This window comes from Aspergillus pseudodeflectus (assembly GCF_044049435.1).
Source record: "Aspergillus pseudodeflectus strain CBS 756.74 chromosome Unknown BJX68scaffold_24, whole genome shotgun sequence".
NCBI classification, from domain to species: Eukaryota; Fungi; Ascomycota; class Eurotiomycetes; order Eurotiales; family Aspergillaceae; genus Aspergillus; species Aspergillus pseudodeflectus.
This window is the reverse complement of record NW_027263800.1, coordinates 495,252-507,861: the sequence shown is the minus strand read 5'-3', so window position 1 is coordinate 507,861 and position 12,610 is coordinate 495,252. Positions and strand designations below refer to the sequence as shown.

Sequence of the window (12,610 nt, the reverse complement as noted above, 5' to 3'; positions counted from 1 at the left end):
CCGTTCCGAGCACCTCAAAATCAGTCTGCTTCCATCTTAACAAGTACCTCATACCCTCCTTTTGCTGCATCACACCTCTTTGAACGTTACTGATAGACCATGTCGGCGAGAAAACAAACACACTCCTTCAAACGAAACACGCTCCTCATCGGAACCTTCCGCCGAAGAGCTAGCCGCACTTCGAGCATGGCTGCGCCCCACCGACTATCTCGGAGAATCGTCCGAATTCAAGAAACACCTCAGCTCACACGTCTTTGGGACCGGCGAATGGCTTCAACAAACTGAGCAGTATAAACAATGGCACGACGAGGCCAAATATGGCGCCCTCTGGGTGAAGGCGATCGCGGGCGCAGGAAAGAGCGTCGTGGCTGCCCGGTTGATTTCACATTTCCAAGATACCGAGGGCAACACTCCAGTCCTTTTCTTCTGTTTTTCGCCAGATTGTCGCTGCGAACCATGATGTTCAGTCCTTTGTGCGGGATTGGATGAGTCAGTTGGACGGGTACTTGACGCATTTGCGAACTCAGGTCCACACCTGGATCAAGCAGCACCGTGATGCGAGGACGTTCTCCTTTGATGAGTTGTGGTAGTGTGTTTTGGACTCGTTTGGTTTACTTGACGGGGTCTACTGTGTTGTGGACGCGATTGATGAACTTAATTGCGAGCAGACTGATTTCCTTCTTCGTCGGCTTGTTGATCTGGGCCAGATGCGCCCTCAAGCTGTAAAGGTCGTCATGACGAGCAGGCCGTTACCTCTGATTCAAAAGGTGTTAAACACACCTTCAGTCCTCCAGTTGAGGCTTGAGGACCGACAGACTAACAGAGATATCTCCTTGTTTATTCAACACCGTTTACGTCAGGCTTCAGACATCAGCGATGTTACCAGGGAGACAATCAGGAAGTCGATAGAAGATCGTGTGCAACCCTCTTTTCTCTATGCAAGGCTGATGCTGAATGAGCTTTTGGACCAGCACAAGCAAGAGACCGTCGACAGAGCCTCCGTTGAGAATGCGCTTTTGTCTCTTCCTGCTAGCATGGAGACTATGTACTCGCAAATGCTACATGACCACTCGAAAGTAGCTGGTGTGCCGCAAGAGCGACAGCTATTGATCCTTCAGCTTGTGGCCCATGCCTCTCGCCCATTGCGCCTACTAGAAATTGCCACGGTACTGGACTTTTTGAACAAGAATGAGGACAGGGCTCGACATGGCGATACCAAAAATATGACTCGGATGTCCTGCGGTCCCCTTTTGGAGATTCTGGAAGATGAGACGGTGTCTATCATACATCATCCCTTTGCCGAATTTTTGACTGATACTGAGCGGGTAGTTCGTGACGGCGTGTTTCCAGTAATTGATCCGCACGAAGCAAACGAGCTCATGACCATTATATGCGTCAGATATTTACTCTCTGGACCTCTGTCTTCTTGGGAGTTTATTGATCCAGAATCGTTCGATGAGGAGGGTCCTCCGACAGACATATACCATAAGCTCGATATACAAGCTCAAAGGGGCATTTCAATTACAGTATCCTTTTCTGGCTTATGCTCTGCATGGGTGGTATTACCACGCCCGGAAACCGGCGGAGTTGAGCGAAGAAGTACTGACCACGTTGAAGTCGTTTATGAGGTCTGATAATCAGGCCTTCCTCGCCTGGATCGACGCGGTCAAACAGCCGCCTTATGCTCGCGAGTCACTATCTCCGTTTCACATTGCACCCTGGGCTGGGATGACGAGCGCTTTGACTGCGATGCTGACCCCTGGGCAAGACCTGAACGGCTGGACTGGAGGGGGACAGAGTGCTCTCGTCATGGCCGCAACTGAAGGGCACGCTAATACTGTTGTCCGCCTGATGGAGTTTGGTGCATCCCCAGATGAGTCAGATGATAGGGGCCTCAATGCTCTACATCATGCCGCCAGACGGGACCATCACGCCACAGTCCAGGTTCTGATCGATGCCGGAGTGAGCCCCATCACGCCTATGACAAAGAAACCTCCAAGTTTGAAGCACTTGAATGATGAATCACTAGCCGGCAGTACTTCTCTGGGCGAGGCATCTCGGAACGGGTGCATTGAGTCTATTCGTGTGATGCTGCCGCATTTGACTGAGAATGACCGCAAGCGCTCTCTTCGTGCGGCAGTAAACTACGGCCGCAGAGCCCTTATCAGATATCTTGTTGATGCTGCAGACCTTGATTTTAAGTCTGACTTTGGTAGAGATCTTATGTTGAGAGCAGCCTGCATGTTGAACTTGGAGACTATAGAACTGCTTATTAGCAAAGGCGCAGACCCCAACTTTTAATGAAAGCCTTCTAGTGATAAATCTGATTGAAATAATCCCTACCACGGCAGATTGGTCAAACCCAGCTCCCTTCTTTTTGCGCTTTGCCTCGGAGCTAGATGTCCGTCGAGAAAATACCTGCCACCGGATACTGTTGATAAGGCTTTTGACTTGGCTTTTAAATCAGGTGCGATATAAGTTCTAGGGATGAAAACCGCTGGACAGCACTACATTATTGTGTGTCGAACAGTATTTCCGTTGTTGAGAAGCTTCTCAATCGTGGGGCAGATGTGCATGCAAAAGACGGGAACGGAATTACGCCTTTACATTTTCACATATTTTTGACAGAAACAGAGCTAATATCGACTGCTATGCTCAAGTATGGTGCCACATGAGGGGCTGTTTGGTACTCAGACGGGCAGACACCTCTTCATACATGTTTGCCCTACTTGGATGAGATATATGAGATTGAAGCTGTTCTCCCCGTCCTGACATACTGGAATGTTCTGATTGATGGCCGTACTGGCCAAGTGATCGTCTAAAGGTTCTGTTGGACTTTCTTAAGGAGAAAGGGGTGGATATTAACAGCAGGAATCATGATGGCCAAATGCTACTACACCTTGTGAGCAATTCTAAAGACCAAGACACTGGATGTATCCTTATTACAGCTGGGGCAGATATTGAAGCGAGAGACTACAAGGGCCGGACGTGGTGGCTACACATGGTGATAAGAGGGCACCGTGGACGAAACAGAGCTTCAATATGTACTGGATCTGGGCGCGAACCAGAACACAGTTGATGATGAAGGTAATAATGCTTTACACCTGGTATATGGCGACTACCCGCTTGAAGATGAAATCGTGGATTTTCTCTTAGATGTAGGAGTGGACCCCGCTCATGTTAATTGTTGTGGAGAGACCATATATCACCTCCTGATGAGAAATCTCTTTAGATATACTTCCCTTGAAATTAAATGAGCTCTTCAGCTTTTACTTGATAGAAAGACACCTATCACAGGGCAGGATCACCAGGGAAGAACGCTGCTGCATATTGCCTCCATGTATTGCTTTAAGATCTCAAGCTCCATTTTTTTACCCGCCTATCTTCTGAGTGTGTTCTCTGAACCGGAAATCAAGGCCATGATACATGTCGCAGACAACCAAGGCAAATATCCAGTCCATTTCGCCGCCATGTCGTGCTGTTAGAAGCAGGTGCGGATATTCACATGGTTAATGACAATGTCTACACGCCACTGCATGCTTGTGGAGAGTTCAATATTTCTATACCGCTCAAGCTCCTTGAAACCCTGAGCTTCCAATACCGCGCCGCGGACATCAAAGGACCACATATTGGTAACATTATTCATCTTCTCTGTCAACATGGAGCAGATGTCACTGCGTGCAACAAGGCTGGAAAAACTCCATTGCAGGTAGCGCTGCACAATAGAGCAGATGAATGGTTATCACACTCCTTAGCATGCTGAATGTCTCAGAACAGGAGCAACTTGGTGGGCCAGATATTGTGCTCGGCCCGTACGTGGAGTTTGTAGCTCGACACAGACCTGCCGTGTCCGTTGTGGATGAGATTATTGAGAAATGATTACTGGAGCATGACTTGCTCAAAATATGCAAGCAGCTCCACAAGGTCAGAGCTTATGATGTGTTAACTAGAGGAAATTGCTGATTAAGGATATACTTTGAACAAGCAAGATAGATGGACCTCTAGGTTCTTGGATACCCTTGTGCGCCAGGAGTTTGTCTGCCTTTCCTAGAAGCTAGGTTGCAGCGGCGACAATACAGACCAGTCCAAAGAATCAGTCCTTATGCCTGACAAGCAGCCTCGTGATCCGTAATCATTCAGGCTGACAGTGGCAGCGAGGAAGATACGCGGTATATACCCATCTTCCATACTTCGGACCTTCAATGCTAACTGAGCTAACTGAATATCTCACGGCAGAACGCCCTTCAATCTCTCGAATAGGGCTTCATGACCTCCCAGATGGCTCTCACTGGTGGCGGTCTGTAGCTATTAGATATCTGGCGCAACACGGAGCAGATGTGAATAAAATGAATGACCGGGGCACTCCGCTCCATGTTGCGGTGAGGGCAGATTACCGATACTTGGAAACAGTCCAGACATTGCTGGACCTGAGAGCAGACACTAATCTACTGGACAATCATGGACATACACCGCTCAATCTCGCTATTGGAGATACCAGAATAACGCGGCTGCTGCTCCAGCACGGTGCTGACTTTGGAGCTGGTAACCTCCTCGGTCTACTATAGTGCCGTCTATAAGGGTGATGAGGATTTGGTGCGTGCAATCCTTGAGACAGGTGTTGACCCTAACAAGCCTTTCCGCGAGGATATATCGGCCATATATGATGATAAGGGAAACATGGTTCCTATATGGCGGAGTGGCATATCTTAGCAAAGTCTACGGTCCCCGCTGCTCTACTAAGCTGCGCTCAGTGGTGCATCCCTTGACAAAGATAACGAGCCTAAATCTGGAGCTGATGGGGTGATTCAGGCTCTGCTTGAGTACAGCGCTGACCTGTTGATGTCTATTGATGGGAACATGACTATTATACACTACTGCCTTTGCCACCAAGCACATGTACCTCCCCTCCTTGCTGTCCCGGACCTTGACCTCGAGCACCGCGATGGATATGGCAGAGACCATGCTTCTAGCTGCCTGCGCACACGGTGACTCAGACGAGCTGATCAACATCCGGCCTGCGAGATCGCGAAGCCGTCTTGTCCGCAAGCTGTGTGACATGGGAGCCGACGTGTCCGCCTTGGACGGGGAGGGAAACACGGCAGCCCATCTGCTGATCCACCAGCATGCCTCCTGGGCGCGCGAGCATATGGCTGACTTGATTATAATAATAATTGAAAAGTGCCCTACCCTACTAAACCAGAAGAACAACGCGGGCTTCATACCATTTTGCCTTGCAGTCCAATGCCAACGGACAGACCTGATCTAACGACTCCTAGCACTCGGCGCCAGCGCAACAGAACCAGACCCAGAAGGAAACATAATAGCACGCTACGCCGCGGCAGCAATGTCCAAACTCGGAGAGGAGAATCTTAATCATGCCCTTGCCCTAGGCCACACCATCAACGCAAGGAACAACGCCCGTGAAACCCCAGTCATGAAATACATCTCCCTTGGCAATCCCGAGGGGATCCAAATCTTCCAAAATCTAGGCGCAGACCTCTTCGCAACTAACAGCGCTGGTGAAACCCTCCTGAATATCCTGGCTCGAGCCCCAACGGACGAGTACAAAAGCATCCCGCTTCCTTGGGGGCTATGTAGGACGGATGGAAAGAAGGTTGTTAAATGCTTCAAGTATCTTCTGGGATTGGGATTGGATCCGTCTTTGGAGGATCGGGGGTCGAGGACTGCTATGGTGAGTTTTGCTACTTTGTTTACATCAGATATCAAATGGATTTGTGGTTTGCTGACTTCTGTGTGCCATGTGTCTAGGATGTTGCGGCCGCGTATGGCAATAGGGGTATTTTGGGACTGTTCCAGAAGAAGGCTTAATACGATGAGAGTTAGCCTTAATCTATAAAGTAGAAAGAGCAACGGCTTGCCTGGGGAAAATGACGGGCCATCTAATCTAGGTACTTGCCCTAGTAGACACATCTTTAGGGTTCAAATCCGAATTGCCTTTTGCCATGTTGCAATCGGCACCCTAGACGCAGGGTATGATGAGCCCCCGGTGAATCTATCTGCGGTGCTATTAGGTTTTTAGTAGCTACTTAGACACGCGATCAAACACTCACACACTAGATGATTACTCATATCTCACCAAAACGCAATGCAGCTGCACTGATTCTGCACAGTTATTAGTTTCTTCAATTCCTCACTAAAATCTAGTCTATCGAAGGCTAATAGACTTTGGCGTATCCATCCACTCAAATCTAGGATTCCCCATATTATTGAACATCACATCACAGGCCCCGGTTACCCCACGTGGTTTCGAGCCATCGAACAGCGTCCCGCTGAGGAAGGTGTGCGGGAACCCATGGTCAAAATCATACGCGGACTCAATCTCCGCCATATCCTCTTCACTCAGCCGGACATCCAGAGCGGAGATGTTCTTCTCAAGATGATCAACGACGCGAGCACCAATAATGGGGAAGACATAGGGCGATTTGTGGAGGACGTAGGCGAGTGCGATGTTGAATAGCGAGTGGCCTGTCTTCTTTGAGAGAGCCTCCAGCTTAGCAGAGACCTGCTTGTCTCGCTCGGAGAGGGGGATGAAGTTTCGGCCGGGGTTGTGTTTCTCGCGCTCCTTGTAGCCTTCGGCCGTTTGGAACCGGCCTTGGTTGAGGACTCCGTAGGGACAGAGTCCCATGCCTTCGTCGAGGGCCATGGGGATGATGTCCCTCTCAAAGTCACGCATTGCGGCGTTCCACATCCCCTGGTAGACGACGAACTGGCGTAGACCATGGTCTCGAGCGTACTGGTTGGCCTTGGTCACGACCCAGACGGGGGCGTCGGAAATGCCGAGGTAGTTTACTTTGCCCGAAGAGACGAGATCATTAAGCGCGTGCATGAGTTCCGGGATAGAGGTGGTATAGTCCCAGTAGTGCACGTAGAACAAGTCAATGTATGAAGTCTGGAGGTTGGCGAGCGAGCGCTCGAGAGAGAGCCGCATGGACTTTGTGCCTGTGCCGACATAGTTGGCGCGGATCTCGTTCGGGTCCTTACTACCGCTTGATGAAGCATTGGTGTATTTGGTTGCGAGGACAATTTGGTCGCGGATCTTTCGCTTTGCCATCCATTCGCCGAGCCATTGCTCCGACTGGCCTTCGTGGTAGACGTTGGCTGTGTCGATGAAGTTGCCTCCGTTGTCGTAGTAGTGGTCCATGATGGCAAATGCGGTCTCTTTCGTCATCTCGCCATATCTCTCTTGGTGTGCGAGGCCGAATGTCATGGCGCCTAAGCACAGGTTCGACACTCTGACAGATGCCGAGGGCGCGAGTTGGCGATAGGTCGCCAGGCTCCGGTGGGGAGCCTGAGACTGCTGAGGGGTAGACATGGTGGTGCTGATCAAGTATTCTTTCTGAGGGTTCAATCTGCATTCCGAATGCTAGTATATATAGACAACCCTTCGGTAGTAGTGACGCAACAGTCAACATAGATTCCGCTCAGGAAGACAGTGACATAGACGAGACCGGGTGGGTCTCGACGGATTTAGAGTACGCGCTAAAGCGCTAGCGGTCAGCAATTAGTGCGAGAGACCACCTCCATGACGTTGATCCATTCGTCGCTTATCGTTGGACGTTGGAAACCCCTTTGTCCAAGTTCTTGGCCACTCTAAGCAGTTCCATGGAACCGCAACAAACTCCGCTAGCGGTCAGCATTTAATTCCGTCTAGGTCCATCTTTCCCTCACTTTCAGCTTCATCATCGCCCACCATGAGACCAGATCAAGTCCCGCAAGCAGCAGGTTCCGAAAGACCACCGGCAGATGACTGGTACGGTGTGTGGGATGCGAAGGAGCGACGAAGGCGTCAGAATCGGGTGAATCAAAGAGCCCACCGTAAGTCCTCTGTAGAGAACCCACAAGGCTTTTTGATGCCCGAAAGAGGTGTTGTATTGACGTATTCGATTAGGCCTTCGGACACGGTATGCACAGGGCCATGCAGGTGTCGGCTCATACCTACCGCAATGGTACTCGGCGCAGGTACAGCCTATGGCGGCTGTTCCTTTCTTGTTATTGGAGCCAACACATCAGCCTCAAAGGATCTCCGAGTCTCTACCGGAACAAGTTAAGAGGCTCGAATCAACGCTCGGCCTGCTTACCGAATCACGTCACACTCTCTCTGCAGAGACCAATCAGTCCTCAGACGCCAATAAAGCAGCGCTATCCACATTCATGGCCAGTCACTCTGCAAAAGTCAGCAGTCTATGCCTCAAGACCCACGACCCCGAAAAAAAAGCGATCTTGCTGCGCAAGGTAGCCCAATTCCACAACAGTTATCAGCTGAATTGCCCGAGCGCAGACCATCTCCTCTCCCTAACTAGAGTCAATGTATATCGCGCGTTTGTCGCCCATATGGTCATTCTTGGAATCACTTGGGAATGGATGGAAGATGACTCGATATCTCCATTCTTCGTGGCGGGCCCCCCACCGCCGCCACCAGGCTTCGAGCCTCCTGCGCTTCCAGAGAAATTGCAGCCAACACACCTCCAGCGTACCAGTGTTCACCATACCTGGATTGACCTATTTCCATGCCCTGTAATGCGGGATAACCTGATTCAGCGGGGAAATGAATGGGACGACGAGGAGTTATGTGTTGACATCATGGGGTATTGGGACGGCAACTCGACGGGACCGCATGGGTTGATCGTTTGGGGTGAGCCTGCTGATCTAGCAAACTGGGAAGTGACCGAAGGGTTTTTATGCAAGTGGGGATGGCTTGTGCGAGGCTGCGTGGAGCTGATGCGGTCAACGAATCATTGGCGGGAAAAACGAGGACTGGGACCGTTATTTTCGAAGTCAGTTGCATATAGTCAGTAAGGCAAACGAGTACCCAGCCAAGATATTACCTCGTGTTAGATTATAGACGAGTACCCATTGTTTTGTTCCATGCATAAACTGGCTCGATAATCCCGCTTGTAGACGGTTACGGAGTTTTCACTCTTCGTTGAATGGCATACCCATGCCTATTATCTGTGAATAACGCCGGTTGACCCTTCCCAACCAGTAACTGATTTTTGCCATTTGGACATCCGTAGGGAGTCCGGCGAGCTTCGCGCTGGGTCTGCATATGGGAATCAACGGCCATGACTATAGTCACTGCGATAAGGTTTGCCTGAAAGAGTGCTAGATACATGGAGCAAGAACGAGTTCCGGCTGTATCATGACGCACACAACCGCTGCACTGCAGAGAATGGTTATCATACTGCACGTCTCACAAATGGTTGAGAAGGGCGTCCAAACGCCCAGCGATGAGGGCCTGAGCAGCAGGAAGCAGTCCGGAGACCGTCGAGATCAGCCGGTTGAAGAAACCTGGGGTGGTGAGCGCGAAGTAAATCTAACGGTGTTGATTTCCGGTTATGCTGCTCGTGTTGCTGATCAACGCGTGTCTTCGCTCTCCGTAGTAAATGTTCTGATCAGCGGAAGGAGGCGCCTCGAGAACGAATAAACACATGATACGGGATGATTGATAAGCAAAGTTGCTGATTGAGACGACGTCGTGATACCTGGGAAGAATAATGTCGAGTGTTGGTGAATGGAGAGCTGGTGGAAGCAAAAAGGTCATCTAAAGCTAACCAGTAAGGTACATAAGCTAACCGGACACGGGCAAGCGCAGAGGAAGCTGGAGCGATAGATGCGCATCCATGACGGTCGGACCTTTGCCCCTGGATGACTGCTAGCAGGTGTAATTTTTAAAAGGCTGTTGCCCGCCCTCCTGAAAGGTATTGACATGTCTCATAGAAGCCTTCTTACCGTCGATCCTACGAGCCAGAGTCATCAAGCCGGCATGAATACTTGCACTAACCCACAAATGCTTCTAGCCGCCAAGAATGATGGAGGAGGAAGGGGAAGCGAATACGAGTTGGATTATTCCCACGGATGCGGCTTCTATTCTCCTTCTTGGCTCACCTTTACCTCGGACACTCTGCATCTTAAGCAAAGATGCCACAAACCCTCTCGTCACTTCCTCTAGAGATCCTTATTGAGCTATGCGAGCATCTTCCTCTGCCAGACCTCACACGACTAGTCCGCACGTCGACAACCTTTGCTTGGGTCGGAACCCCGCGAATTTATGATACCCTGTTCTTCACAGATGCCATTTCTCCAACCCCACACCTCCGGGGCCACATTCCACAATTGCAATCTCAATTCATTGCCGATTATTTTGGCAAGCGCGCGGACAAGCTTCTTGCGACACGACGCTACAATGGACGACATATACTTCACGAGCTGAGCCAGCATGGGAACACCTACCTGCTTGACATTCTTCTAGCCAAAGGCGTTGATGTCTCCGTAAGAGACTATGATGGACTGACCCCACTTCATGAGGCTCTCCGCGAGAATCAAGAGGGTACTGCCACCAGGCTTATTGATGCAGGGGCCGATATCCTCACTCCAGTGAACGGGCGCCCCATACTAGCTTATGTTGACGACGGCGCCTCGGAGGCTTTTATGAAGCTACTAGTTGCGGCTATCCAAGTTGCTGGAGGAGATCTCTCTGAGTGTGCACCGGATGGACATACGGCATTGCACTATGCGAGTCGCGCGGGGAATTTCGGTTTAGTGGGAATCCTTGTTGCGAATGGGGCTGATGTATTGGCCACTAATAAGTACGGTCATATACCTGTCGTCCACAGTGTTATATACACACATGACGAGGCAACCAAGATCCTCTTGAATGCACTGAAATCCGATTCCCGTGGCTATGACATAAATGAGCCTATTGGCCCCCTCAACGAGGTTCCGGAAAAGTGGCCTCGGGGTGTATCCTTCACCTCTGTGCCTGGGTACACAATACTGCATTACGCAATGTACACATGGAACATACCAACTATCGAGCTTCTTCTGAATTACGGGGCGAATCCCATAGCACAGAGCAACCCTGGTGGGGGAGCCGAGAATACTACACCATTTGACATTGCTATTAGAGGCCGGTGCCCCAAGCTCGTGGCTGTTATTACTGGGATGAAAACCCCGCCAGACTTTTGGCCATCGACATGGGCCATCCAGGACGGATTCGAAACATCTGTCCGTGAAGCTTACCCCGGGACTGTTCGCATTATTTGCAAGCTCTACAAGCAAGGAAAGGTCAGAATCGAGCTCGCTTCTGCATCACAGTTGATGATAGAAACCTGTCATTACTATGGTGCGCATCGACCTGATCGGGATATCAATGACACCGTCACCTATGTCATCGACGCGGGCGGCAATGTCAACGCGCAGAATCAGGATGGGGAAACGTGCCTACACAAGCTCTGCACCTGGGAGGATGAGCATGAAGAAGCTAGATTCAAACTAGTCAAGTACGTCCTCAACCATAGTGCCGACTGGCGACTTCGAGATGCAGAAGGGAACACCGTGCTTCACAAAGCCATCATGGTAGAACAACTCGAAAACTTCATCCAGCTCATCGCCCAGTCGCTCTCACCAGACGTTCCAACTCCAAGCTCAGACCGCCCCGGTCAAACCACATTGCATTCCTCGACGATAAAACTGCTTGGTGATGCCGGCTTCGATCCCAATGCCGCTAATGATATGGGACAGACACTTGCCCACTTGGCGATAAAGCCCTGCGTATCTGAAGAGTCGTTGGCATATCTTGCTGAGCTTGGGGTCGATCTTTCTCTTCCAGACAATGAGGGCAGACCGCCGATTCATTATGTCGCTACTGAACGCTGGCTGCGTGGCGAGGAGCGGGAAGACGCCATAAAGTATCTTGTAAGGAGAGAGGAAAGTCTTCATCCAGGCTGTGACGAGTGCAAAGTTGCGATTGAAAAGGTTTTTAAAGGAGGCAGCTTTCTCCTATGACAGGACGTTAGTTTAATTACAAATCCGCAGCTCATTACCCCAACACCATGAACGGCAGGTATCAGTGGTGGGTTAAGATAAATCTCAACGCCGCCTGCACACAGCTGGCATGCGCAATAAGGTCATAAAACCCCCTCTTGTTATCACCTCCGTCTGGGCTTGCCACCCATTGAGGACCGGGCCGCCACGACTCTATGCTGCCCGTCTGATCACGGTATCAAAAAAACCTCAGTCGCCTTCCGATGGCTGGAATTCCATATACCGGGCTTCGGTCCCTGGTCGCCCTTTCCCCGTGTTCCATCTCCAGGTACTCTTGGAGCTGTTGAGCCCCTTCTACCCAGGTCCCGTCCGCATTCTGGCTCGAAATCCTCTTGCATTGAGTAATCAAGAAGCAGCAACGCCGCCCATCCTCATGCCTCTGCTTGGTGTGGAAATCGGAGAAGCCCTTCTTGCCCGCAAACCCCGTGTGCTCATCTTGGGGTGTGGTGGCATAACCCTCAACTGGGTCAAATACCCAATTTAGGATGCCATTCCATACCCATTAACGTCCCCTTCTGGTTTGTTCTTCGAGGGCCCCTTGATTAGGTCTTGAATTGCCAAGGCAATTCCGGAGACGTCCATGTACTAATAATCCATTGTCAGCATTACATATACGGAGCTCGCCTGTGAGGGGACATGGCTGTCAACTTACAGTAGTTGGCGGAGTGCGTGGATCGGGGCGAGCTGCCATCTTGGTTTTGTTTTCGGAGACAGTGATTCTGAGGATGGTTTCGCAGATGTTGTTTCTGATGCAATGCAATGACGG

General features: G+C 50.6%; 4 protein-coding genes across 4 annotated transcripts; 3 read left to right on the top strand and 1 right to left on the bottom strand.

Annotated features, from left to right (window-relative positions):
• Positions 1–734: 734 nt before the first annotated feature.
• BJX68DRAFT_267456 (ankyrin repeat domain-containing protein) lies at positions 735–2,301 on the top strand (the record flags this gene model as incomplete). Its single annotated transcript, XM_071045820.1, has 2 exons — positions 735–1,559; positions 1,618–2,301. The coding sequence occupies 2 exons, from the start codon at positions 735–737 to the stop codon at positions 2,299–2,301; spliced, it is 1,509 nt and encodes a 502-aa protein (XP_070898651.1).
• A 3,820-nt stretch (positions 2,302–6,121) lies between these two features.
• Positions 6,122–7,661, bottom strand: BJX68DRAFT_99395 (NADP-dependent oxidoreductase domain-containing protein). Its single transcript, XM_071050156.1, has one exon. The coding sequence runs from the start codon at positions 7,331–7,333 to the stop codon at positions 6,167–6,169; it is 1,167 nt and encodes a 388-aa protein (XP_070898650.1). The 5' UTR covers positions 7,334–7,661; the 3' UTR covers positions 6,122–6,166.
• BJX68DRAFT_99398 (DUF3425 domain-containing protein) lies at positions 7,524–8,989 on the top strand. Its single transcript, XM_071050157.1, has 2 exons — positions 7,524–7,836; positions 7,910–8,989. The coding sequence occupies exons 1-2, from the start codon at positions 7,713–7,715 to the stop codon at positions 8,815–8,817; spliced, it is 1,032 nt and encodes a 343-aa protein (XP_070898649.1). The 5' UTR covers positions 7,524–7,712; the 3' UTR covers positions 8,818–8,989.
• Positions 8,990–9,701: 712 nt separating this feature from the next.
• BJX68DRAFT_238280 (ankyrin repeat-containing domain protein) lies at positions 9,702–11,953 on the top strand. The gene has a single exon (XM_071040325.1). The coding sequence runs from the start codon at positions 9,940–9,942 to the stop codon at positions 11,803–11,805; it is 1,866 nt and encodes a 621-aa protein (XP_070898648.1). The 5' UTR covers positions 9,702–9,939; the 3' UTR covers positions 11,806–11,953.
• The last annotated feature ends 657 nt before the right edge of the window (positions 11,954–12,610 follow it).

Excerpts from the sequence above, each read along its gene's own strand:
- BJX68DRAFT_238280 (XM_071040325.1), top strand. The coding sequence starts at position 9,940 with ATGCCACAAACCCTCTCGTCACTTCCTCTAGAGATCCTTATTGAGCTA.
- BJX68DRAFT_99398 (XM_071050157.1), top strand. The coding sequence starts at position 7,713 with ATGAGACCAGATCAAGTCCCGCAAGCAGCAGGTTCCGAAAGACCACCG. Across the intron at positions 7,837-7,909 it reads GGTGAATCAAAGAGCCCACC|GCCTTCGGACACGGTATGCA; the intron begins GTAAGTCCTCTG and ends GTATTCGATTAG.
- BJX68DRAFT_99395 (XM_071050156.1), bottom strand. The coding sequence starts at position 7,333 with ATGTCTACCCCTCAGCAGTCTCAGGCTCCCCACCGGAGCCTGGCGACC.